The 27,554-nt window shown below is 36.3% G+C and overlaps 3 protein-coding genes across 3 annotated transcripts in view; 1 reads left to right on the top strand and 2 right to left on the bottom strand.

Annotated features, from left to right (window-relative positions):
• LOC141610949 (nuclear poly(A) polymerase 4-like) overlaps positions 1 to 27,554 on the top strand; it is a 125,009-nt gene that overhangs the window by 57,571 nt on the left and 39,884 nt on the right. The gene's annotated exons all lie outside the window — the stretch shown is intronic.
• Positions 533 to 4,241, bottom strand: LOC141612692 (acid phosphatase 1-like). Its single transcript, XM_074431487.1, has 3 exons — positions 3,472 to 4,241; positions 2,949 to 3,158; positions 533 to 1,019 (listed from the first exon to the last, which is right to left on the bottom strand). Exons 1-3 carry the CDS (start codon positions 3,885 to 3,887, stop codon positions 842 to 844), a joined length of 804 nt encoding a protein of 267 aa, XP_074287588.1. The 5' UTR covers positions 3,888 to 4,241; the 3' UTR covers positions 533 to 841.
• On the bottom strand, positions 13,506 to 14,707 carry LOC141612691 (uncharacterized). The gene is made up of 4 exons (XM_074431486.1): positions 14,606 to 14,707; positions 14,352 to 14,512; positions 14,133 to 14,249; positions 13,506 to 14,030 (listed from the first exon to the last, which is right to left on the bottom strand). Exons 1-4 carry the CDS (start codon positions 14,649 to 14,651, stop codon positions 13,617 to 13,619), a joined length of 738 nt encoding a protein of 245 aa, XP_074287587.1. The 5' UTR covers positions 14,652 to 14,707; the 3' UTR covers positions 13,506 to 13,616.

Below are 27,554 nucleotides of genomic sequence, written 5' to 3'. Positions count from 1 at the left end.
AAAACTTGCACCAAAGAGGACTCTTTTGCAAAGGTAAGAATAGAGAAAGAAGGTTTGAAAGATAACCTTAAATGCTCATGCAAAATCAGAAAACAAAGGATGTGAGACAAGTCACATGATGACAAGTTAACACAAATATGGCAAAAAGCATTTTTTGTTTTCTTAAAGACCAAAGGATTGAATTTGCACAAAGAGGAAACATTTTGAATAATTCAAACCACTCTTTAATGAAGACTACTCCTTAATAAAAATCTGATATTTTATCTTTGAAAAATAAGTCACGTGAAAGCTTTTGAAAGATAAAAGGGACTTCAAGTTTTTACGAGTTGTGGCATAATCCAAACAAATTGTTTTGCGTGTGAAAGCAATGTCGTCTGACTGCTTTTCTATTACTCTAGTATACTCTACTTTCTTGCTTGTACATTAGATGACACTTGACTAAATACAATGGGATTAATAACAACTTCAACACTTCTTAATCCAAGCTTGATTACATCATTAATCCTGAAAAGGTAAACTAAGATAACACAAATCAAATGGGCATGTTATCATCAACATAAGGAACCCAACAAAAACTTTAGGTAATTATTGTTTTCTACGGAGTATATAGTATCATAGATTCATAGCAAGCGTATAGCTAATCTTGTCACCTTAGCAAGTACACCGATAGATAACTTATCACACAACGTAAATTTTTTTTGTCGTCTAACCTTCGAAAGTACAACAATAAAAATAGAAAATATATTATAATAATGTAATTTCTTTTCATGTCGTCCAGCCTTGGTAATTCAACAAAATAACATACGATATAATGTAATTTCTTTCCATGTCGTCGAACAAATTAGGCGATATAGTACATAGGATCGGGCAATTTGAAGGTCCTTAAGCCAGGGTGAGGTCCCAATAAATCACTCCATTGATCACCAATATTCCCTATTATTTTGTACCCCTTCTTCTCCAACTTTGCCCTATGCTTTGATTTATACTCCACTGATTTTATATGAGCTTCTTCCGGTTTCCTGTTACATTATTAGTGCAAATACTTAAAATGCGGTTTTACATAAATAATACTTCAAATTATCAAACTTGCTAAAGTTCGCTTAAAATAGCGTGTTATTAAACATGTAAAAGAATCACTAGATCAGTTTAGTGTCAAATGGGACACGAGGCTAGTAATTCAGTACAATATATGGAGAAGAAGATTTACCGTCGTGATCTTGACGATACCTCTTATCTTATCCACCATGCTACTCCCTCCATTCAACTCCACTTTACATGTATTCTTTTTCCGTCTATTCAACTCCACTTTACATGTTTTCTTTTTAGCCCAAAAAAATGACCATTCTATCCTTATTCACACTCCATATTTACAAAAAATGTTATCCAGACCCCACACGGCCACACTAATCCACACTAATCCACCATAAAACCCCACCTTTATATTTTTTTTAACATTTTTAACCCCAATATTCTATTTCCCTATGTACTTTTTATAGTTTTTTTAATCCGTTCCTTAATATTCGTGCAAAAAGCAAACATGTGGAGTTGAACGGAGGGAGTATGTCTTAAGCTTAACCATCAAATGAAGAACAAGAGTTAGCTTAAATGGTAAGAGCCATGTTACTTAAATGGTAAGAGCCATGTTACTGCAGCTATAAAACTTTGGGGTTCGATTCTCATCCGTGATATAAATACGCTCATTTTAACCAAAAGAAAAAAGGTCATAAACTTTAATTTATCCAAGTCAAAATTTCTGACCTTACCTACTCTTATAAAAAACACATATAAAAAAATGAACCGTTCATAAATCACAAGTTAGATAACATGGGTTTAGTAAAATTATTACTTTAATTTATTACTAAAAGATGCGATTTGTAGATGGTTGTTGAGACGAAGTTAACAAGTCTTTATCGTGTAAAATGTCATATTAGATTATTTAACAATATCACACTTATGGCACTTCAATTATTTAGTCCATATGCTGCCATAAATTGTTGTTGAAATAAAACCAGTCTAATTATGAAGCACACCCTTTATGTTTTCTAGGTTTATTTTTTTATTTTATTTTGGTTTAAATGAACGCAGTATGTCACTAGTAAAAATAGAACTCCAAATCTATTGGGGATAAAAGAACCCTTATTAATTACCACTTGAATTGACTCTTGTTTTTGTTTCTTCTACCTTTATAATGACTATTTAATCGAGTAAAAAATATGGCCTAACCCATCCTAAACATGAAAAAAGACATTTAATGCTACAATATTATTAATAATATTATTAGCTACGTACTAACTACATACTATCATTGGCCTTGGTAATTATGAGGATCATGTACAAACTACATACTATCGTTGGCCTTAAAGCTAAGACCTTAAACTTTCTAAGTACTACAAACAAAATCTATGAACAATTCTAGTATTTGAGGTCTTCGTACCAAATCCAACAAGTCGAACTCTTCATATTTAGGAATTGTTACAGACTTACAGTTGATTTTCGACTTTATAATTAATATTTATATAGTTTTGTGTGTGTGTGTTATACGACCTTAATACATCCCCTCGATCAAATCACTTTGTGTGTGTGTGTTATACGACCTTAAACCTATTTTCACTCCATTCATTGCGGTTTCCAACACGACACTTTAATCGTGTTTTTCGAAGCTTATATGTTACTTTTTTTTCTTGAATTTTTTTTTGTGAAAGATGTCGAAAATAAGTGTAAATGTTTTTGTTTTATAATCTAATAATTTTTATTCTTCAACTTATTTACGGTCAAAGTTTGGAAACTTTGACCTCCCAAAAGTAAATGGGGTGAAAATAGGTTTGTGGAGTGAGAAGAGTGTCTCACTTAGAGTTAAGTTTATACTTGAATACTATATCTTGTAAATCTTACTATATTTAGATTATTAATGTGCGTTAAAAAACTTAAATCAAAGTACATAAACTTACTTGAGTATCATTTTGAGCCATTTATGGTAGCCTACGTTCTTCATGTTGCGAGCCTTGAACTCTCTGAATTCTTCTTTAGCTCCGGTTAGAAAAACAACTTTGACACCAAGTTTTAGCAATCTCTTGTACAAGTCAAGGACCGATTGTATTGCTGGTGCATTTGCTTGAACTTGCCATTGGTTGAACTTTGTTTCGTTGAACGGGAACGCCCTTCATAATATATACCGAAAATTATATCATCATAAATACAAATAATCAACTCAGATATACTGCAGCCCCCGAAAGGGGTGGCTTACATGGTCTGTGTGGTGGTGCGGGAACGCATGGACCCGGGGGGATTCAACCCCTCGTCATTAAAAAAAAAAAAAATCAACTCAGATATATAAAAAATGGAGCACCCACGAAGATAAATAAGCTAAGAGAAGCGCAACTAATATTTAACGTTATTTTATCTTTTATAGATGGAAAATTTCAACTAAAATTTAAAAATAACAAAGATAAACATAGAAGCGAACACGCTTACCCAAACTCAACATTAGGACTAGCATAATATGGCAAATTTGAGAGGGCGGTCTCATCTATGTCAAAGACCCAAATATCTTTGCCCTTACTAATATTAAGGCTATTAACATAGTTAATAGCAGAAGTCATCACAATAGAACAATCTTCTTTATATTGAGCCCCCAACATGTAATGACCAACATAATTCTCGCAATTCATTGGAATCGTCTTCCAATCCCTAACATTGTTTGTTTCGACAGCAAAACGCCAACTTAAACAATCTAAGCCTTGGACCCGGTGACCTCCTGAACCTGAACGTGGTACAAGAGGGTGTACGGTAGCATGATACGCGTGGGCTCCTCCGATTATGAAATGAGGAGCCACTATGAGTCCTAGTAGGATAAGAAAGTAGTCAAAGGACCATTTTACGTGCATCATGTTATTTTGTGACTATTGATAAATTTATGACTCGAGACTAAGAGAGGCAATGTGATACGTGAATTATTGTGAAAGATACAGAACCTTTTATGGGCATTTTTGTTTCCATTATTGAAGGACAAGGTAAGGACATATCGATGTGGGGTAATGCAAAATTAAATTTCACATCAACCAATTTCACCGCAAATTCTATCTTACAACCAGTTATATTGTAGCATTGTACAACCGCCTCAAAGTTGTTGAACTCTTACACAAAGTTATTGAGCAATTTTACAAGTTATTGAGCTATTTTACGAAGTTATTGAGCTTAATAATTATTCTGTTAAGCTCCATAATTTTGTACCATAACTCGATAACTTTGTTAATAGAACTCGGTAACTTTATAATAAAGTTCAACTATATTGAATAGGTTGTATATACAACCAGTTGTATAATACTTTAACTGCAATTTCACAATTATACTCCCTCAGGTTCCTCGATCAATAGTTATATATTACTTTTGACGCACAGATTAAGAAAATATATGAGAATACACCTAAAATTAAAAATAGATAACTATTAATTGGGACAAAAAACGTAATAAATTAATAATGGTCCGAATACGAACGATATGTTATTTTCGATACGTCGGTGAAGTAAAAAGCCGGAAAGAATTTTTTTAAAATTTATAAAAGCAAGCTAGAGTTTTACCGTGCATGGGGACTTGCTTTATGTGGGCCAATATTTTGTTGACTGTGTTTTAGGCCGGTCCTGATTTTTTAATCACAAAATCTCATTGAAGACGGGCGATATCCGTCACAAGCTTGTAACGGATATCATTTCCTCTCACAAAATGTCCATTGAAAGGTGAGTGGGAAGCACATGGGGTGCCCCACCTTATCCCTCTCTCTTTTTGTGAGAGGTCACGAGCTTGTGACGAGATTTGCCCATCACAAGTAAGACTAGCTGTTTTTTCATACTTCTTAAAAGAAATGGATCCCATTATTTATAAACGGTCTCGATTAAAGTCTATGAAGATCTAATGGTTGTAATCGTTTTATATAATTATTGTTTTAATAAATTGAGAAAGAAAATATATTAAAGAAAATATGGTATATTAGAGAGGAAACAGAGAGAAATAAATAAAGGGATAATTCACGTGGTGCCTTTGAGGTTTGGCTTATTTCACGTGGTATCCCTGCGTTTAAGTTTGTGCACATGGTACCCCCGAACTTTCATTTAAGTGCACCATCTGCCCTTATTGGTTTTTCTGTTATGACGGCGTTATAACTCTTTGTCTTTTTTCCCCTCATATCTTTACTTTCCTCCACATTTCTCTCACAAACCATTAAACAATACCCTCTCCCTCTCTCTCACTTCCCCACTGCCCACCATTGATGAACAACAAATTACTTCCTTATCTCTAACTTTCCCAAAAAAAATATTAGCTTCCTTCGTTTTCCCTGCAATCTCCACAATTACTTCTATCAGACTTCCCCAATTGTAACCATTCACCACCATCCTCAAACAACAGGTATTCGTTATAAATTACTTCTCTTTATCATTGTCCATTTTTTTCTCCCTTTCTTCCTGTAATCTCTTAACTACAAATTATGCTCCTATTGAAAATGTCAGATGATGAACCAATGAAATGGGAAAATATGATGATGAAGAATGGCAAAAATGGTGAACAATCAATCTGAATCTGCATTAAATAGGCGGTTTCTTGCTTTTATTGAAATCCATTCTCGAAATTAATTATTTGAAGGATCTGGGCATTTTGGGAATTATATTTGAGGAACTAGGTGGTGCGAATATGTGGCGACGAAGAAAGGTGTTGCTGCTCTCAGGTGGTTGTTGTGGATGGGGCAGATTAGAGGAGACTTGTCGTGGTGGTGCGGTGGCTGTTGGTGAATTGGACTCGGGTTTTGATTCCGAATTCAGTATTGAAGATGGAGATGGTGAATGCAGGTGGCTCTAATTAAGCCGGTGATTGTGATATGAAGATATTCTTTCTTGCGCACCAATCGAATCACGGTGGCTCGGTTGATGTTTGATTGGTGAGGTGAGGCAGTTGAATTGGTAATTAGTTGAATTGTCGATTGATGTCGTGGCCGAGAACTGTGAACCATGATGGTGAATTTGGTGGTTATTAATCGTGTATGGAATTATGGATTAATTATTGTGGTGTGAAATTGAATAATTGTGGTGGAGAAATGATAAGAAAAGGAAGACAGGCAATTTGGGAGACCGGGTCAAAAAATATAGTGTTGTAAGAAGAAAAAAGGAAGATTTTGAGGGAAAAATAAGAAGTGCTTTGTGAGGAGAAAGGTGAAGATGACAAGGGAGTTACATAGTACACTGTTAGTGATAGTGGGTTAACGGCGTTATAACAGAAAAACCAATAAGGGCAGATGGTGCACTTAAATGAAAATTCGGGGGTACCATGTGCACAAACTTAAACGCAGGGGTACCACGTGAATTAAGCCAAACCTCAGAGGCACCACGTGAATTATCCCATAAAGGGAGCGTTAAGGAGAACAACTACACAAATTCTAATTTAATTTAAAACTAGGTGTATCTGTTTCGAAAGTTAGAACAAAAACAGAATGTATAACAAAAAGAATAGCTTAGCTTATCACAGATTCTAAGTGAGACTAAGGCTCTGTTCTTTTGGACTGAAACTTATAGGATCTGAACTGAACTGAACTTATAGGATCTCGAATCAATCGAATCAACTTATAGGATCTCGAATCAACTTATAGGATCCGAATCGAATCGAACTTATAGGATCCGAATCAATCAACTTATAAGATCTGAACTTTTCTGAATTGAACTTATAGGAGCCGAACTTAAATTATTTTATTTTATTTAACTTAACTATTATTATTATTATTATTATTATTATTATTATTATTATTATTATTATTATTATTATTATTATTATTATTATTATTATTATTATTATTATTATTATTATTATTATTCAAAAGAGAACATTGATAAAAGAAAAATTATAGTATAAAACACAAGGTAAAATAATAAAAAATTTCCCCTTTATATGTATTGGTTTGTTCATACATTATACTACGATTAGTCGATTACATTACAATAACAAATAAATCACATATTATATCTTTTTTTTTCTAATCATTTATTTCCATATTATCATAATACTCATCACTTTCATCTTCATTACCACTCTCAACAACGGATCCATTGCCCCGCCAAATATTTTTGACTATTTTGTTTCGTACCTAATATATGGCCTTATTCCGCTTTTTATCAAACATGCCCAAATCTATTGTGATGCTGAAATTATTAATGAGATGAGTGATTTTTTTTTTTTAAATAATAATGTATGTATCGAATAATTAATGTCAAATGTTTTTATATCGGTCTTTAAAAATAATACTTCGTATATAGCTTTTCTGAACTAAATTTATAGGATCTGAACTGAACTAAACTTATAGGATCTCGAATCAACTTATAGGATCTCGAATCAACTTATAGGATCTCGAATCGAATCGAATCGAACTTATAGGATCTCGAATCGAACTTATTGGATCTCGAATCGAATCAACTTATAGGATCTCGAATCGAATCGAACTTATAGGATCTCGAATCAAACTTATAGGATCTGAACTTATAGGATCTGAAGTGAACTGAAATTAAGTGACTTTAAGTCCAAAAGAACAGGGCCTAACTGGGACAACAAAGATGATGAATTAAATTACCAACAACGACAACAACAAATTTTAAATTAGGATAAAAATGAATAACTTTAAACGGTCATAATTTTGCGCTAGGGTATCTGACTAAGCAAAATTTTCAACTTTTTTCCATTGTGTCATTTCAACTGTTCGTCTTGTCGAGATAAGCGGTTTGAAGAAAATTCGTCGAAATCAACATCTAAGCACAAAATTATGGTTGTTCAAGGTTTTCGTTTTTAATCGTTATCTTTTTATTACTAAATTAATCGTTGTTATCAATTATCGATTAATCATATAAACAAAAATTAACGGCATTCAAACATACAAATAAAAGAAAGAGCAAAAGTGATTTTTTTTGAAAAAGTAGGGGCGAGAATGCGAGATGACTAATGAATAACAAAAGGGGCATTATATAACAACTCCCTTTTTATCTCATGTCTTACTAGGGCCGGTGAGCATCGGTTTAAAACCAGACCAAAAGAAAATGGACCGAAGTTAAAAATACGGTGGACTGAAGACCGTATCTAAAAGTTTTGGTCTTGGATCAAGCCGAATCCGATATATTGAGTCCGATTTGATCCCGTCCTAGACGACCAAAAACCATATTTTCTCACTATTACCTGTTCGATAAATGAATATAATTTCCGCAATCATATACGATCAATAATCAAACTACTAGTAAAGTTTAAATAGTGACTAATACCGAGTTCATAATGATTTTTTCAAGAAAAATCTTTCAGTTCCTTCCAAAAAATTATACACCGTAATATTTAGTCTCGAAAAAAATATAAAGTTCGGTCTGAACTTAAATTAACGGGTTCTGAATCACACTAGACCGAACAGTTCAAAAAAAGAGAAACGAAAATCATACCTAAATGAATAGACACAAAATCTCATTGAATGGTTGAGACCAAATAGTTCGATTCGATATATTTTCCTGATATGGACCTAAACGTTTTCACTCTTATGTCTAACATAGTAACATTAGGGCATTAGCAATAGATGAACCTTTAGGAGGTTTGTTCTCATGCCACATAAGTTAATTTACAAACTCATTTACCTATAAACCTCTTACCAACAACAAATAAAGTAATAAACCTCTTCAAGGTTCATATTATGGCCCACTATACTTTTTTTCCTCTTACATTCTCTCTCCACAAACCTGGTTACTAATTTATAACCCCTCACATCCATGAACCTCAACACTCATCACCAACAATAGAAGTTTGTTGACAAACCTCTAAAATTATGGACATGTCATCCCACAAACCTTCTCTATCTTTGACAATGGTTTACACTTTTTTTTTTTGGTGTTTCAGTTTATAATTACACTTTTCTTTTCTAATAAATAAACCAACTCATGTAGGTGGGATCATGACATTTTCTCCTTATTTCAAGTTGCTTTTGATTTTTTTTAATAATTGTAAACTCAATCCCCCCTCCTTACCTTAATAATCGTGTATAAGGCAACTGTAACTGAGATGAGGGGAGTATTAAACTACATAATATGCTTATATTTTTTTCACCATTATTATTAAACTACGTAATATGCCTAGAGTAGGCTTTTCAGGCCGGGCCAAGGCGGGCGACACGTGTACAGTGAAGAAAGAAGATGGCCCGGGTTCGGCAAGACCGCGACACCAATATTCCAAAAAACCAGTGCCTAAGCCCTGGCCCTGCCTGACACGACGCACGATGGGCTACGCGAGACGGTTTTAGGGCCGGGGTAAATAATTGAAAAACTATTAAAAATACCCCAACCACAACGGGCGGCACGACTTTGCTCGGGCCGGGCTGTGATGGGGAAGTGGAAAAAACGGGCCGGCTCAACACGACTCGGTCCGAAAGCACGATTGACCGTGCCTGAGCCGGGCCAAAATTGTGGCTAGGCATGACGGGTTGGGACGGCACGATCCATTGCCTTCTCTAAATATGCGCTCGATGAAATAACATAGGGAAATTTCATCGAGATTGTGTGTAAATGACTTTTGCCCGTCAGCCCAATTTAGTCTGGTCCAACTTTCACCTATTATGATCATGAATAGGCCCAAAAGAACTAGTGGCTTGGACGTTAAATGTCTTATATGATTTGCTGCCTAACGCCCTAGCATACCATGAGATGTTGGTTAATGGTTTAGGGTTTAGGGTTTTAGGGTTTAGGGTTAATGGTTAATGGTCCAACTATGGTGGGGTAATGTATGTTATATAGGAAATGTGAATTGATATTGTATTATTGATGATTTACAATTACATATTGATAGGCTATTTATACAGATACATGAGATATATTTACCTAAAATAAGAGATACGTAATCCTAAGTTTTAGGCAACTAATAACAAGATTTACACAATTATAGGCATGGATAATTATAGAAGATTGAGGACTCTAATTACTCTTAACATCCCCCCGCAAGATGGACGGCCTTTGGGAAAGTCCAATCTTGGACATTAACATAGTGAAGCGCGGCCGAGGTAGTGGTTTGGTCAGGGCGTCAGCAAGCTGATCATCATTAGCAATAGGCACAACTCGAAGTAAACCAGCTTGGACCTTCTCACGAATAAAATGAAAATCAAGGGCCACATGTTTCATTCGAGAATGGAAAACGGGATTAGCACTTAAATTTGTAGCACCAATGTTGTCACAGTAAACCACAGGAGTCGATGGAAGAGTGACATTAATTTCTGAAATTAAACTAGTCAGCCAAGTTAATTCCGCACTTGCATTTGCAACACAAATGATACTCCGCTTCAAAGAGAAGACCGAGCTATAGTGCGTTGCTTTTTAGAACTCCAGGAAATAATATTTCGACCAAGATATACAATGTATGCACCAGTCGAAGTAAGGTCGTCTTCATTGTCACCCCAGGCCGAGTCGGAATAGGCATGAAGCACCATAGGGGAGGCACGATGAATAATAATACCATGTGACAGAGTACCAGCGAGATACCGGAGAAGCCGTTTAAGAGCAGCCCAGTGGCAAGTGCTTGGAGCATGCATAAATTGAGATAATCGATTGACGGCAAAGGCAACATCAGGTCGGGTAAGAGATAAATATTGCAAACCTCCGACAAGGACACGATACTCAGTGGGATTTTCGTGAGGGGGACCATCACGAAGATTTAATTTGAGAACCGAATCCATGGGTGTAAAGGCGGATTTTGCATCAGACAAGTGAGCTCTAGCAAGCAAATCAGATGTATACTTTTGTTGATTTAAGAATATCCCTTGAGAGCATGGTTGAACCTCGACACCAAGAAAGTATGACAGTTGGCCAAGGTCTTTGAGAGAAAAACGAGCTGATAAAGAGTCAATGAACTTCGAAACCGTCGAGGCAAAAGAACCTGTAACAATGATGTCATCCACGTACACCAAGACAAATAATGTAGAGGAGCCATGATAGATAAACAGAGAAGTGTCAGTAACAGAGTTCTTGAACCCAGCAGATATAAGAAAGGAGCGAAGCTCCGTGTACCAAACCCGCGGAGCCTGCTTAAGTCCATATAAAGCTTTGCGAAGACGGCACACATGATGGGGCTTGGATGGGTCGGCAAAACCAGGTGGTTGGGCCATAAAAACTGTATCAGTGAGCGTTCCTTGAAGAAACGCATCATTGATGTCGAGTTGACGAAGGGGCCAATTGTTAGTAACGGCAAGACTAAGTATTAGACGGACCGTAGCTGGTTTAATTACTGGACTAAAAGTTTCGGTGTAATCGATGCCGGGCCGTTGTAAGAAACCCTTGGCAACGAGACGGGCTTTGTGCTTGTGAATGGAACCATCGGGATTGTATTTGACCCGAAAGACCCATTTACAACCAACAAGATTTTGAGAGGAGTCTGGTGGGACGAGTTCCCACGTTTGATTTCGTTGAAGGGCAGAAAATTGTTCCTCTATGGCGGCACGCCATACGGGATCAACAAGAGCTTGTTTAACTGTTTTGGGTTCGGTGGAGGTGAGTTGAGCCGAGAGATTGAGTTTGTCGATGGGTTTGTAAATACCATGGGAGGCACGTGTGGCATGATGTGGGGGAGGGTTAGCAGCAGCGGTGGCGGTAGGAGGATTAGGAGAGGCAGGGGGAGTTTTCTGGTGGGGCAGGTGAGGAGTTGTCTGGTGGGGCAGTGGGAGAGTCTTCTGGTGGGGCAGGGGAGGAGGGCGTAGTGGTAGAGGGAAGGGAAGGTGAGTTCGGGTTGGAAGAAGGGGAAGGCTCAGGGACAGGAAGTGAAAAATCACACCATTCATCATAGGAGGGAAGGGATGGGGATGGGGAGGAGGTGGCGAATGGGTAGGTTTGATCCACAAACTTTACATGACGAGAACTGTAAAAGCGATTGGTGGTTGGGTCGAGGCATAAGTAGACATGTTGGGAGGGAGAGTAACCAATGAAGACGCATGGTTTTGAGCGGGCATCGAGTTTATGAGCGGTGTAGGGGCGGAGCCATGGATAGCATAGGCTCCCAAAATTCCGAAAGTTGTTGTATTTGGGGATGGTTCGAAAAAGACGGAAGTAGGGTGAATCATTGTTGAGAGTGGAGGTGGGCATACGGTTGATTAAATAAACAGCAGTTTGAAAGGCATATGGCCAGTACACAAGAGGCATAGAGGAATGGGAAAGGAGAGCAAGACCGGTGTCCACAATGTGCCGATGTCGTCGTTCCGCAAGTCCATTATGTTCGGGTGTATGAGGCGGTGAAGTTAAGTGTTGAATGCCAAACTTAGCAAAGTCGGGTTTTAATTTCTCAAATTCACCACCGTTATCGGAATAGAATGTTTTTATTGTTTGAGAGAATTGTTTTTCTACCAAATTTTTAAAAGCCAAGAAAGTAGAATGTGTATCGGACTTCTTTGTAAGTGGAAATAACCATGTGAATTTTGTATGGTGATCGACAAAGATAACATAATATTTGAAGTTAGTGATGGAATGAATTGGCGATGACCATACGTCACTAAAAATTACTTCAAGCGGATAATTAGATTGTAACGATGACACATTAAAAGAGAGTTTATGACTTTTATAAATTTGGCAGGCATTGCAAGAAGTATCCAAACTAGCAGATGTAACATTCATGTGAGAACAAATAGACTTAAAAACTGAAAGATGAGGATGTCCCAATCGATGGTGAAGATCGGGTTTATTCGTGGAGGTGGCGTGGACTTGCGGGGACGACGACGGCCAATAGTAAACTCCGTCCTTTGCTGCTCCGGTGAAGAGAATTGCACCAGTATCATGTGCCTTGACAACAAAAGAGTCCGAGTTAAAAACAATTGAAACATTATTATCGGTGCAAAATTTAGAGACGGAAATGATATTTTTGTGCATTAAAGGTACATGAAAAACATTTTGTAATTTAAACTTAGAGGATAAAAGAGCAGAACCGGTATTTTGAATTCACTACAACAAATAAGGTAATTGGCGACCATATAAGGCGACTGAGAACAGTCGCCATTAAGAATAAAGCGACTAAGACCCGTCGCCCGCACTTCGTAGCTGGGTTTGGTCGCTTTTTTAGCGACAGCGTTAAATGCCAATTTTGGCGATCAATTTTTTAAATCGGGCGACCGAAATTCGTCGCCAAAATTGGCGACTGTCATTAGTCGCTAAAAAGGCGACTGCTATTAGTCGCTTTACTAAAATCCACGTCATCTCCATATTTTTAAAAAAGGCGACGGATTTTGGTCGCCATTTTGGCGACAGATGTTGGTCGCCAATTTGGCGACAGCTGTTGGTCGCCAAAACCACTGTTCCCCGTCGCCAATGCCCATAAAAATAATTCATGATCAGAGACTTAGCGACGGTTTCCCGTCGCCAAATGCCCAGTATCCGTCGCCAAATTTACATTTTTTTAAGCGTAAAAATCGTTTTTGACCTAGCCAAATACGTAAAAACCTCGCAAATAAACCAACATTTCCAAAGAGAGAACACATGGGAAGCCAACACAACCAAACTTGATAAAGAAAATCATGTTCCATACACACAACTACGAGTTCTACGAGTTTTGGTCATCTAACATTATCCGGGAATAACATGTTTTCTAAAAAACTACATAACAGGGAAACTTGCTCCCGCTCCACTACCACCTCCATGATTAGGATCTCTAGGATCCTTTGGTTGCGGGCGCCACCCAGTGTTGCAATTGGCGAAGAAGGAGTTCATCCGGTCCATTTCCTCCTTCATCTTCCGAATTTCAGCATCTCTCTCGGCATCCCGCCTCTCCCTCTCGGCATCCTGCCTCTCCCTGGCGGCTAATTGAGCTTGGAGCACACTCACGACACTTGGGGTATAAGGTTGTTGTTGGGAGGAAATTGACCCTCTTCTTCTTGTAGGAGGATAGAAAATCTCCTTTGCCGACCCGGCTCCATACACATCTCCTCTTTGGAACCCCTCAACAAGATCAAACCATAGCTCATTGTCATCAATTTCCGGGTTGTTCTTCCTACGGACAAGGAATTGTTCCTAAAAAATTGATAAAACATTAATGGTTAGAGGTTACTTATCTAAAAATTGATAAAACATATACTTTAAAAAGCTAAGAAATTTTTATTTTTTGACACTTACATATAACTGTTGATCTTTTTCCTTCGCGAAGATCAACTTGCCCTTGCTTGTCTTCTTTGCGTGAGTGTCAACAAAGAGATCAACAATCGTGGGTACCTTACCCTTATTCTTCTTGGTCTTCCGGAAAAAAAACAAGGAAATTGTTACTCAAACATGATAATTAATGAGACTAATTAAATTAGAAGACTATTAAATTAAAAGCTAAGACAAATAACTTACATCTAACACCACACGATCATGAAAAGATTGAGACCCTCCATAATGAGTAGGCTCAACTTCCGCATCCTTATCTCCTCCTTTCCTGTTGATCTTGTTCCGGGTCGATGCTTCCTTGAACTCAGGACTGTTCCGGTACTTGGTATATTCCTCATATGACGAACCTGTAATCAATAAAATAACAATTATTAATTAATATATTTTCAAAATATGTAATGAATTTTAACTAATTACGGGTATTAAAAGAAACTAAATACCTTTCATGAAAGATGGCGCCTTCTTCCTCTTAGACACCTTATACATGTTGTCCCTTAGCCTCTTCTTGCCAATGTCATTATACCTTTGCCAAACTAGGCGCTCAAGGTTGGTTGGCCATCGACAGTTGTTGGCAAATCACGTACAGCCTCCCATATCTCATCCCCTTGGAGTCGAACCGGAGCATTGTCACGCACCTCCTTACCTTTTAAGAAAGATTTCTTGTTCTCTCTATGAATATGTCCATCCGGTAAGAAACATCTATGACAATCAAACCAACTAATTTTTTTGGAATTAGGAAGATAAAATGCTTTACTCCTATCCATGCAATAAGGACATGCCTTTCGCCCGGTTTGCCCATCCCGATAGCATACCATATGCGGGAAAATCATTTATAGTCCATAACAATGAAGCTCTTAGTTGGAAATTTTGCTTCTTCGACACATCAAATGTTTCTACACCAACTTCCCACAAATACTTCAGTTCCTCCACCAACGGTTGTAAATAAACATCCAGATGGTTTTTTGGGTTATCAGGACCGGGAATAAGTAAAGAGAGGAAAATAAATTGTCTTTTCGCACAAAGCCAAGGAGGTAAGTTGTACGGCGTGGTCATTACGGGCCAACACGAGTAGTTTCTACCAAACTGACCAAAAGGGTCAAACCCATCCGTACACAAGCCAAGTCTCACATTGCGAGGTTCCTCGGCAAAATCGGGATATAACCTATCAAAACGCTTCCACTCCTCCCCGTCACTCGGATGACACATCTTTCCTGGTGTACGAGGATTTTCTTTGTGCCATCTCATTTGGTTGGCAAGATTTTTCGTGGCATACATTCTTTGAAGTCTAGGAGCTAATGGAAAATAAATTAATGTGTTTTCTGATATTGGTTTCTTTCTCTTTCCACTCCTTTTATTACCCTTCTTCCCCTTAAAAACAATATTTCCTTCACTTGTCTCATATCTATCCCTTTGACATTTCTTACATTTGTCAAGCAAAGCATCATCTTTCCAAAAAAGCATACATCCTTTAGGACATGCATCAATCTTTTCATGTGGAAGTTGAAGACCTTTGACCACTTTCTTGGTATTATAGAAATTTCTGGTCATAACATTATTATCGGGTATAACATCCTCAACCAACGTAGCAATACTATCAACGGCTTTAAATGGCATATTATACTCACATTTTAAAGAAACTATCCTGGATGCAACTTGTAACAATGTCATTCTACTCCCCTCATATAAGGTTTTTCGGAAGTACTTAGCATGTCCAAAAAGGCTTTTGCTCTTGGGTTTGGTTGTTCTTCATCAATCATTGGTACACGGTCGTCATTAATGAAATCATTAGACCGAAAGGCATCAAGTACCATTTCTCTATATGGGTTCTCATTTTGTTGGATTTGAGGTTCTTCGGGATAATATTTTTCTCCATGGGAGATCCAATTGTAGTAGTTTGGAAAAAAACCATTTGTAACAAGATGCTCTTCTACTTCAATGTCAAATAAATATTTTAAGTTTTTACATTTAGTACAAGGACACCTAAGTTTATGTTGTTCCAAATCATATGAATCTTGACATCTAGCAAATTCAATAAATCCACGAACTCCCTTTACAAATCTAGCGATAGGACGTTTCTTCTTATCTACTCTTTCTTCGTACATCCATTTACGTTCGGATCTCTTCATTTTAATCTATAAGCAATATATAGCAAACTAACCATTTTAAATAATAATATTTAATTTCAACAAAAAAAGCAATGGTTATCTCATCCTCCATTTTATGCTAATTTCAAGATTTCAATTGGGTCCTTATCACTCCAACCTAAACCCATCAATGTACGTTTCAAGTCACTAGCAAACACACATTTGTGAATTATTAATGAGAAAAAAATTCGGCAATTCCCCTTAGTTCTCCAAATACACAATGTGGAAAAGATACATATTCCACATATGTATTCAGAGAACATTGGAGAAATTTGCAACCAAATTCTTTTCTCATTAATAAAATCACAACTATGTGTTTACTACCTAAGTGACTTGAAACGCATTAAAAGACAATCCCAAAATGGGGACTATTCAAGAATTGCTCCTAATGAGTAATTCTTGAACGGGTACTAGGTCATTATATATTAAACAAGTTGTCAAAATTATAAGGCAAATTTATACAATCCCCTAATCAAATGACATTACTAATTTAACAAATTTATACATCATGCTCATTCCATTCAAGAAAAATGCTAATTAATTAACAAAAATGCTAATTAAATCATTCTAACTTAATTAATTTGGTTAATTATACAAGTGGTCAAAAATGCTAATTTCTAACCCTAACTCAAATTAATTAACAAAAATGCTAATTAAATCATTCTAACTTAATTTGGTTAATTATAAGGCAAATTTATACAATCCTAACATTATACTACCTTCATAAAACTATACTACCTTCAACAATACTACTTCAATATTACTAAAACTAAGCATCACTAATCAAATCACATTACTAATTTAACAAAAATCCCAATTTCTACCTTCATAAAACTATACTACCTTATACAATCCCCTAATCAAATCACATTACTAATTTAACAAAAACCCCAATTTCTAACCCTAACTCAAATTAATTAACAAAAATGCTAATTAAATTACAACTACATACAATAATAAGCATCACTAATGTATAAATTACAACTAGATACTAAATAAGCATCACAACTTAAACAAAATATGAAGGATTGAAGTAATTAAATCGATTTGAGTCGAAAACAAACCTTTATTATAAACAAAGGGTCGGTAGGGATGTAGTGTGCGGATGGCGGCGGCGAGTGGTGGCGTCCGGTGGTCGTTGTAGTTGGTGGTGGCGTCGGGTCGTCGGATTTCTGGGCGTTTTTTTTTTTTTTTTAAGTTGATTGAAGTGAATGAAGGGGACGGGGTGAAGAATCTGGCAAAAAAAAAATATACAGACGATTGGCGACCGTTTTTGGTCGCCAAATTGGCGACGGGTAATGGTCGCCAATTTTGGCGACTGATTTCGGTCGCCAATTTGGATAATATTGCGTCGCCCGTGGATTTCATACGGATTTTTGGATAAAAAGGTCTAGTCGCCAAATTGGCGACGGATAGTGGTCGCCAGTTTTTTTTTTTCTGTCGCCAATTTGGCGACTGTAGTATGTCTGTCGCCTTTGTCGTGTTTTCTTGTAGTGATTGGAAGCCCAGACCCGTCACCAATAACAATTTCATCAGTACCGTCATAAGGGAAGTGGAGGGCGAGGTTCTCGAGATCAGTGGTGACATGGTGAGACGCACCACTGTCGAGAAGCCAAGGGGAGGGAATCGATTGGTTGAGAGCAGTGGGGTTGGCTTGAGGGGCGGAAGTGGTGGTAGGATTGCGAGTGTAGCGAGGAACTTGGATATTAGGGTACAACGATTTGAAGATTTGACAATAATAGAGGGTATGTCCTTGGTGCGAGCACCATTGACATTTCCCCTTAAAGGGTGTGTTAGGGGTTTGGGTAGAGTTGGAGTTTGAGGCCTGGTTGGGACGGGAGGGGGTGGAATTGTGACGGGCAAAAGTAGGGTGGGCCACGGCTGGGAAGGAGACGGCAGGGGTGGGAGTGGTTTGGGCGATGGTTAACTCCCTGTTGAGCGTTTTTCGAGAAGAGCAGGGAAGGAGATGGGTTGATCACGAGCATTAACCGCATCGATGACGGATTGATAGGAATCATCGAGGCCATCAATGACATGATCAGTGACGTCTTCGTCAAAGATGATGGTGCCGAGAAGAGCTAACTCGTCAACAGGGGTTTTGATTTTTGTCATGTAATCAGAAATTGAGGATGAACCTTTGGTAATGTGTTTGAGTTTGTGGCGTAGTTGTTTGATGTGACCACGAGACGGGAGGGCATAGGACGACTCGAGAGCCACCCATGCCTCACGCGTTGTGGTGGTGCGATTAAGGAGAGGGCTTAAGGCGGAGGTTAGGGTGCTAGCTAAGGCACCGACTAACAATTTGTCTTGCCGAAACCATGTATTATAGGCCGGATTGGGGGATACAGTTTTGTCAGCGTTTGTAATAGTTTGCGAGGGGGGTGCAGTTCCGTTAATATAGGCTAGAAGACCATAGCCATGGAAGAGGGATTCAAGTTGTAGTCGCCATTGGCGATAGTTGGATCCGTCAAATTTGGCAACGGAATGCACGTTGAGAAGCACGAGTGGCTTCGAGGGTTCGTCCGAGTTTGGGATAGTTGCGGACGACATTGTTGAATGTTTTTAGGCAATCGGGGAAGGAAGGAACCTTTCTCCTGATACCATATAGGAAATGTGAATTGATATTGTATTATTGATGATTTACAATTACATATTGATAGGCTATTTATACAGATACATGAGATATATTTACCTAAAATAAGAGATACGTAATCCTAAGTTTTAGGCAACTAATAACAAGATTTACACAATTATAGGCATGGATAATTAGAGAAGATTGAGGACTCTAATTACTCTTAACATGTTATAGCAAAAATGATTTAGATTTCGCCGATGGCTAACATGAATCGTCATTTGAATTCAGTTGAGCTATACAGAGGGAAGTGATATGGTGCATAAATGGAAACAACAAGCAATGTACCGCATGTACGTAATTGGAAAATGAGATGAATGAGATGACGTCATCTGGTAATACTACATATACGTTATGGTTACTACATAGTTCTCTTAATTGTATAGGGGTTTATCAGTTTATGTAATACGGAGTATAAATAAGAGGATGGTAATGAAACTCAGTATCACTTGACAGTTGATATTACTCGACCATTTTACAATTTGAAACATAATACGATGTGTATTTGTGCATTTGAAGGTCGATTGACGCTAGACTCGGTAAAATTTGACCTGATTTCGATAAACTTTTTCCTCGGGATTAGATCGGCCCAAACTCGGAATGACCTATTAATTTAGGATCGAAACAGTGAAACCTCATCCAATCCGCTCGCCTTGATGGATCAAAATTAATAAGGTTTTAAGAGCAAACACCCAACGCAAAATAAGAATGGGCTTTTATTGCCCATCAATTAAGTACTTCTACAGCCCAATAACTCATAAGGCCTGCTCGCTATTAGCAAAGGCGCGGTCTTGTAGGATGGAGTACATGACTTTTGTGTTAGTATGGACTATTGCCCTCTTTGAAAGCCCAACGTGAGTGGGCATTTTTTTTTATCACAAATTCTTACTTGTGATTGGAACAACTTACATATGTTATAATTGTATTATTATCGACTCAAATAGTATTAAAATAAAAAGTAAGTTTTGAGGCGTTACAAACTTGTGACGGTCATTTTGTTATAACTTACGAGCAGGACTTATTTTCACATATGGTAAGTCCGGCATTAGTTGCCTAATAACATCACACATTTATTCCGATCTTGTGAGATCATTCAGCATATTTGGCGTTCTTCGTCGCTTGGCATCCAATCTATGGCTGATCCAACTGTCTCGTTTACCCGATGGCTTGCTGATCATATTTCATACCTTCATCGGTCTTCCTCCAAGGATTCCAGCTGTTTACTTTATTTCTTCTGCATCTTGCGCTCCATTTGGCTCACCCGAAACTCCATTGTTTTTGAAGATCATACACTTGAGCCTGTACGGATACTTCATTTAGCTGAAGCTTTACACCTTTCACATACTCGACTGCCTTCTCTCCGCCTTGATGATGTCCCTTCCCGACATTTTTACCGTAGGACAGGTAATGTTATTTCGACTTTCACTTTCTCCTCATCTTACAAGATATCCGTCTGCAGGAGTTCTTTTCAGAATGGATACATTGCTACTGTTTCGACTGAATCGTGCTTGCCTGAAATCTACTATTTGCGAGCAACGACTTCCTTTGCAGCTTACTCACAGGCATTGCTTCAACTTATGACAACCCGAGAGTTCCCTACTTCCTTTGGTGTTACCTTTGCTGTAACATCGCAAAAATTATGTTCAGTTCTGGTCTCTCAGAGGCCAGTCCCAATAGTTGCGCGTAATTCATTACGCGAAATTCGCAGACTGCTTTGTCTTCATCGTAACTGGTCGGTTAGCCTGGCTACTGGTTAGATTGTAAGATATTTAATGTACCTGTAAGATGTTTATTTCGTTCTTCTTTTAATATAATGGTTTACAATTGTCGAAAAAAAAAATAACATCACACATTCACGTTTGTACTTTTAAGAGCTTCTATAAATCTATAACCAACCACTCATCACAATTCACACATGCCTGACTCACAAAAAGTAAACAACGGCGGTGGAGTTACCACGTTGATCTAAATATTCTGTCGTTTGGTTCATTACTTAGAAATGGAATGGATTGGAATGAAAACCATGGCAGTAGAGATGGCAACGGATCTTGGACCCTATTCAGATTCGCGGATCCAGACCCTGATGGGTAGGATATGAATCCTAATTTTTCGGACCCCGTGGATTCCACTTATTTGAAAATGGATCTAGATATGGATCTGGAAATTTGGATCCGCCGGATATGGGTCGGATATGGATCCAACGTTGGTGTGACCGATATGGATCTGGATCCTATCGGACCCTGTCCAGATTCGTTCCATTGTCATCCCTACTAACCCTACACAAACACAGTACACAAGTTGTAAGTTAGAGATGACAACGGATCCTGAACCCTATCCAGATCCGCGGATCCGCACCCTGATGGGTAGGATATGGATCCTAATTTTTCGGACCTCGTGGATATGGGTTGGATATGGATCCACTTATTTAAAAATGGATCTGGATATGGATCTGGAAAATTTGGATCCACCAGATATGGGTCGGATATGGATCCAACGTTGGTGTGGCGGATATGGATATGGATCCTATCGGACCCTACCCAGATCCGGTCCATTTCCATCCCTACATGGAGTATGGGGTTCCAATTTCATACCTTCCAAAACATGTTTGGTTCATTTTAAAAATAAACATGAATGAATGGAGTTTGAATCCATGGGGAGGAGGTGGGTATGAGATTCCAAGGGGTTGGGGTGGAATGAGAATACATCAGGATTCTAACTCCATTCCAAAACACCCCAACCAAACAATAGAATGACGAGAATCCATTCCATTCCAAACCTCCCAACCAAACACCTCCTAAAGTAACTACATTTATAGAGCTTTTATTTATTGATTTTTATATAATTGAATAATTTACATGAAACTCTCTTTTCTCTTTAATTTGAATAATTTTTGGTATAACCTATACAGATATACTCCGTATGTTTAAAATATAGGTAGTCATATACCACTCTGCCCCGATCATTTGTTATCTTATTCTATTTTTGGTTGTCTCAAATCTCTCAATCAATTGTTGTCTCTTCTATTTAAAGAATGAACTTGATTGGTAATTTGATCATTTACACTGAATTTATTTCACTTGTTATTTAGTAATTAACCCTTTCTCTCTTACTTAGTCTTTGTGTTAAAATTAAAGGACAAAAAATGACCGGAACGAAATTATTACAATTAATTGTTGGATGGTGTTGGTGGATCTACGTCATGATTATTGATTACCCTGTGTAGAAGAAACAACGCGGCGAAAACCAGTGGAAATAAGAGGGTCCCATTTTAATCTCCTTAGATTTAGTCGTAATTTTCAATTTGTTGATGACTATTTTGCATAATCCTCTATTTGTCTATTTCTCCGCCCTTAAATTAAGTTTGTACCCTGCTGCCAAAAAAAAAAAGTTTCTTGAGTCAACATAATTTTAAACAACTCGGTCTACATTTGATAGATTAATGAATGTGCAATACGCCCTTAAATTTTTTATAACGAACATTTACCTTTGATATTAAGAGTTTGCAAACAGAGGCGGATTTTAAGTCAAACAGTTGAAGCAAATAAATGATAACGGATAACATTAGTATTTAGCAATATACAGATAATAGATTTTAATAGCATGTTTTACTTAGCAAATTAAAACTAAAAATAATTGTTTGGTAAACAACTTATTATGGAGTATATGACAATTATGGGCTAATATGCTTAGTAGGGCTCTCGGGCCGGCTGGATTAAGGAAAAATTCGAAAGTTTTAGTTAATTTCCGTACTTTTTTCAAATGTACGTTATGTCAGATTACTTGTCCACTCTTGTTGAAATTTTTCACCTTCCAATTATAAATCCTGATTCTACTACTGAATATGTTGATATTAATCGCAAATTCAAAAATATCAGATTCAAAATCCCCTATATACTAAATGAATAGGAAAAACTCAAAGTTTTCCCGCCTAAAATATTTCCCCTATTTTGATATAATATCTTATTTTCTTTCCTTATTTAAGATTTGTTCTACGTTTTTTTATGATAAAAATTTCGCTCTCTTGTAGCTAAAACATATACTATTAAAAAATATTATAAAACAATATCATTAAATCTGTGTAAAACTTTTTTTTATTAAAATACACATTTCATGTTATGAGTATTGCTTTAATTGTTTTTTTTCTCTCAAATCAAAATACAATGATGAAAAACGTTAAAAAATAACGAATTGTCAATTGACACTCTATAAATATAGTACTATACTAAGAGCTAAAATTCTATAAACACCGTGTATCCAGTGCATGGGGCCTATGCTCGGTAGGGTTGTTTCATAACAATAATCCACCCTATTGGTGGTTTGCAATAATCACTCCATCCTATCAATAATTTCAATTAAATCCAACCTAAACCCATACATTCTAATAACGAACCAGCTCATATTTTTTTTTATGTTTAAGTGAATCAAATAAACCAAGTTTTTGATTCATCAGTTGAAAATATTACACTTCAAATATACCAGCTAGGTTGTCCAAAAACTATCAAATATTCCAACATAAACTTCAAAAAATATCAGTTGGTTCGTTATTAGAAGGTATGATGCTTATGTTGGATTTAATTGGGATTATTGATATGATGAAGTGATTATTGCTAGACCTGGGCCACTTGGCAAACAGACAGGTCGTGTGGTGTTCATGTTCATGTCAATATTAAACGGGTCACCACTACCCAACCCTAACCCGACCCAATTAAATAAACGGGTCATTTGACTCAACCCTAACCCGACCCATTTAATTTTTCTATAACCCAACCCGACCTGTTTAACCCATTTATCTTTAAGCAGGTCATTTTTAACCCACTTAACCCGTTTAACTCAATAACCTAATACAACAAACTACAATTTATAATCCTAATATTCCAAACATGATGAATGAAAATGTTAATTCTTAAGTTGTTTTGTTGAATTATTGACTCAAGCAAAATATATTATGACAATTTTAAATAAATAGGTTATTCGTGTCGGGTTCGTGTCAAAAGACATCAACCCTAACCCGGCCCATTTAAGTTTCGTGTTGGTGTCGTGTCAAGCCAATTACTTAAATGGGTCAAAACGTCTTGATCTCAACCTGCTAACTTCGAGTCGGGTTCGTGTCGTGTTTTCGGGTCTTGTCAATGATTGCTGCCTCTAATTATTGCAGACCACTAATAAAATGGATTATTGTTATTAAAATTCACAAATATCAGCCAATATGCAATTTACCAAACACCGACACAAACCTTGTTATAAATTTAGAGATAGCTACTTCCTTAATTTGGATGGTTTACTAACTAATCACGTACTCAAGGTAAGGTCATTTTACTAAAAGATTTTAATGGCGACACAAACCCAAATTAAAGATAAATAGAAATATGTTTGTAATTTGAAATACTTGGTCAGAAATAAAATGGTCGGCGAGATGACACGTTCCTAAGTTAGATGGATATGTCTTACAATTCAAAGCTTATCCTTTCAATTCATTTTTTGTTGATAAACAATTGAACAAGGTCAAGTAACGCACCCCACTTTCGATAAGATAATCTCGAATCTTATGATAAGATTTCCTTTGTTTTTCTTCTTTTTGTTACTTCGGACAATTCCTTACACATGGGACGACTATTAGCTATCCATTAAATTATGTTCGAGTTTTTAAAGTAGATTGTCCAAACTATCGGTAAAAAACTTATTTTTACCAACACAAAAAAAATGTTTGACAAACCCGTCGATAATAATTTTTTGATTTAATTATCAAGGGTCCATGTAAAATGTTTTATCCACATTGCGAGATCTCAATGTAACGAGGTTGAAACTCACCAAATTAATTACAACATTCAAAGACTATAATATCTCTTTTTCAATTTTAAAGGAGTAACTATTATACTTGATCAATATTGACATATTTTAACAATCCTAATGATTTTTCTTAATTCTTGCATAACATTTTAAAAATGGCTTATAAAAATGTATTAAACGTATCGTGATGTTTAGATTAAGTAAATACGGAATACGCAAGTATGTCAAAAGTTATTGTATGTATAAGAATAAAATCTTTAATTAAGTCTCTGGTAAACCATTGACAAAATATATTTAGGGGGTGTTTGGTTCACGCGTGGGTATGGGTTTGGAATCGGGAATCATACCTGGGTGGTATCGGGTTGGAACTTGATACCTCATACCTTGTGTTTGGTTCAATTTTGGGAGTATGGGGTTAGAAATCAATCAAAGCTAAAAAAATCTTCAAAATATTATTTTTTTTAATAATAATTTTTATACTATTAAATCATGTAGATAAAATTTAATCAAATAAAAATATAAAAATATTTTTTTTACAATTTTTTTTATCACTTTTTAATCTCTCTAATTTGATACCATAGGTATCAATCTCATACCTACCCTCCTCCATGGGTATGAGAAACCCATACCTCATGGGTTTGAGGTATGGGTTTGGTTCATTCCAAACCCATACCTCATACCTATATTGGGTGAACCAAACACTCCCTTATACCTTTTCACCCAAATATGATAACTAATGACAAGTTATTTTTAATAGGGTTAATTATTAGGTAAATTAAATTATGATTTTACAATATCGATTACATAAAACCGATATTAATTAAATTATTAATCCTTCTAGGAGCACCGTATAAAAGACATATAACATGGTCCACGCCGCGTTAAACGGTGCAATTTTGTAATTAACCAACCAATGACCTAACACAATATACAAACATCAATCCACCAAAGCCACGTGGCCTAAATATTATGGATAAACTCCTATATCATATACACTATATATAACCTTAGCCATGAAACTTTCAATCTATATTTCGTTCATTCATTATTATATATTCTCAACTCTTTTACAATTAATTTTCATCCATTATTTTCTCTAATTTATCAATGGAAGCTGTCCAAGATTACAAGTATACGATCGGTTTATATCATAAGGAACAACACAAGTTTACGAACATTGGAAAAGATCATGAAGAAGAAGAAGAAGAAGATATGAACAACAACGTAAGTAGTGATAATGAATCAACATTATCGTCATCATCATCGTCGTCCTTTGAGAAATCGAACATTTCTAATGAATCGTATTCTTCGTCCGATTTGCTTGATGATGCAACGTCTTCAACTTCGCCTAATGGACCCTTGTTTGGTTTATCTGAGCTCATGGATCAACTTCCTATCAAGTAAGTCTCATTTTCTAATACAAATTCTTTCATGAGACGGTATTTGACCTAATAAACATCCATCTATATTATTAACATTTGTTAGAATATAAAACCAATCACGAGATTACAACCATAAGCTTAAGCTTTTGGCTGAGTGGTTTTATGATGCGGTATTAGATCATAGAACTCCAATCATCAGTTTAAGCTTCTGGTAATCATAAAACTCCAACCATCAGCTAAAGTTTTTGGTTAAGTGATTTCATGACATGGTATCAGATCATAGAACTTCAACCATCAGTTTAAGCTTTTGGTTTAGGTGATTTCGTGACATATTATCAAAGCTATTGGGATCGATTATATATGAGACTCCAACCATCAGTTTAAACTTTTAATTAACAAATAGCATTTTTAAACAGTAAATTGAAACTCGATCTAATATTTGTTTTGTTAATTTTGTGTAGGAGAGGACTATCAAAGTATTACCAAGGGAAGTCACAATCATTCACATCATTAGCAAGAGTAACAAGTTTAGAAGATCTTGCAAAGAAAGAAAATCCATATCAAAAGAGATTAAAAGCTTGTAGGAGTTATGGTGGTGGTCTTAATTTCAAATCATTTAATCAACCTAAATCTACAATTAATAAGAGAGTTACTAAGGGTTCTTTGTCTAATTTATCTTGTTTAAGTAGAAATAATAGTTTTATGGGTAGTTTACCTCCTTTAAATCCTGTACAAAGAACTTTTTAATTTATTTAAATTTGTGTATTTTTATATCAAAATTTAATGAATGTATACAAGTTCTAGAGAATGTAATATACGGTGCACTTTTTTGTATGATTATGAGATTTGATGGAAGTATAAGATTTGTGTGAACTTAAAAATGTCATCACTATATGAGGCAAAGGGGTTTGAATTTCCGATTTATTATGATCTATGAACAATACCTCGATTTCAACCAGTAGACTAAAATCTCATCGATAATTACATGTACAATATGCATTATAGACAATGGAAGAATCAATATCTTCACATGCTTTGCATTAAATAAGGTCTTTCACCCAGGGTTGGATCTGGGGGCGGGCCTTGGTTGTTACGTGCCCGCCCTTTAACTTCAAAAATAAATTCCATTGTAATTGCAGGATTTAACATAGTAGACATTCTATCTAAGGGGCTAGTGGTGACGGGTGAGAGTCTGTCTAATCTCCACCCCAGTGAAATCAAGTTTAATTTCAACGGTAAAACCTTCAAAGAGAAAGTTGACATTTTCAATTTAATATCAAGTGCTATAGTTATCATTATATTTCAGTAAGTGAATTATACATCCTATGTAGTACATTAGATGATAGTTTTTAAGCATTAGGATAAGTTTTTGAGTCTTATTATAAATTTTTTGAGTTCATTTAAATATTAATCTCAAAAAGTTACACTATAACTCAAAAAAATT

This window comes from Silene latifolia, chromosome 11 (assembly GCF_048544455.1).
Source record: "Silene latifolia isolate original U9 population chromosome 11, ASM4854445v1, whole genome shotgun sequence".
Classification (NCBI taxonomy): Eukaryota; Viridiplantae; Streptophyta; class Magnoliopsida; order Caryophyllales; family Caryophyllaceae; genus Silene; species Silene latifolia.
The sequence above is the reverse complement of the archived record's forward strand: the minus strand, read 5'-3'. Positions and strand labels throughout refer to the sequence as shown.

Coding starts and splice junctions, on each gene's coding strand:
- LOC141612692 (XM_074431487.1), bottom strand. CDS start 3,887: ATGATGCACGTAAAATGGTCCTTTGACTACTTTCTTATCCTACTAGGA. Junction 3,159..3,471: donor AGTCCTAATGTTGAGTTTGG/GTAAGCGTGTTC, acceptor TATATTATGAAG/GGCGTTCCCGTTCAACGAAA. Junction 1,020..2,948: donor TGGCTCAAAATGATACTCAA/GTAAGTTTATGT, acceptor ATAATGTAACAG/GAAACCGGAAGAAGCTCATA.
- LOC141612691 (XM_074431486.1), bottom strand. CDS start 14,651: ATGTATAAGGTGTCTAAGAGGAAGAAGGCGCCATCTTTCATGAAAG. Junction 14,513..14,605: donor GGCGCCATCTTTCATGAAAG/GTATTTAGTTTC, acceptor TATTGATTACAG/GTTCGTCATATGAGGAATAT. Junction 14,031..14,132: donor AAAAAGATCAACAGTTATAT/GTAAGTGTCAAA, acceptor TCAATTTTTTAG/GAACAATTCCTTGTCCGTAG.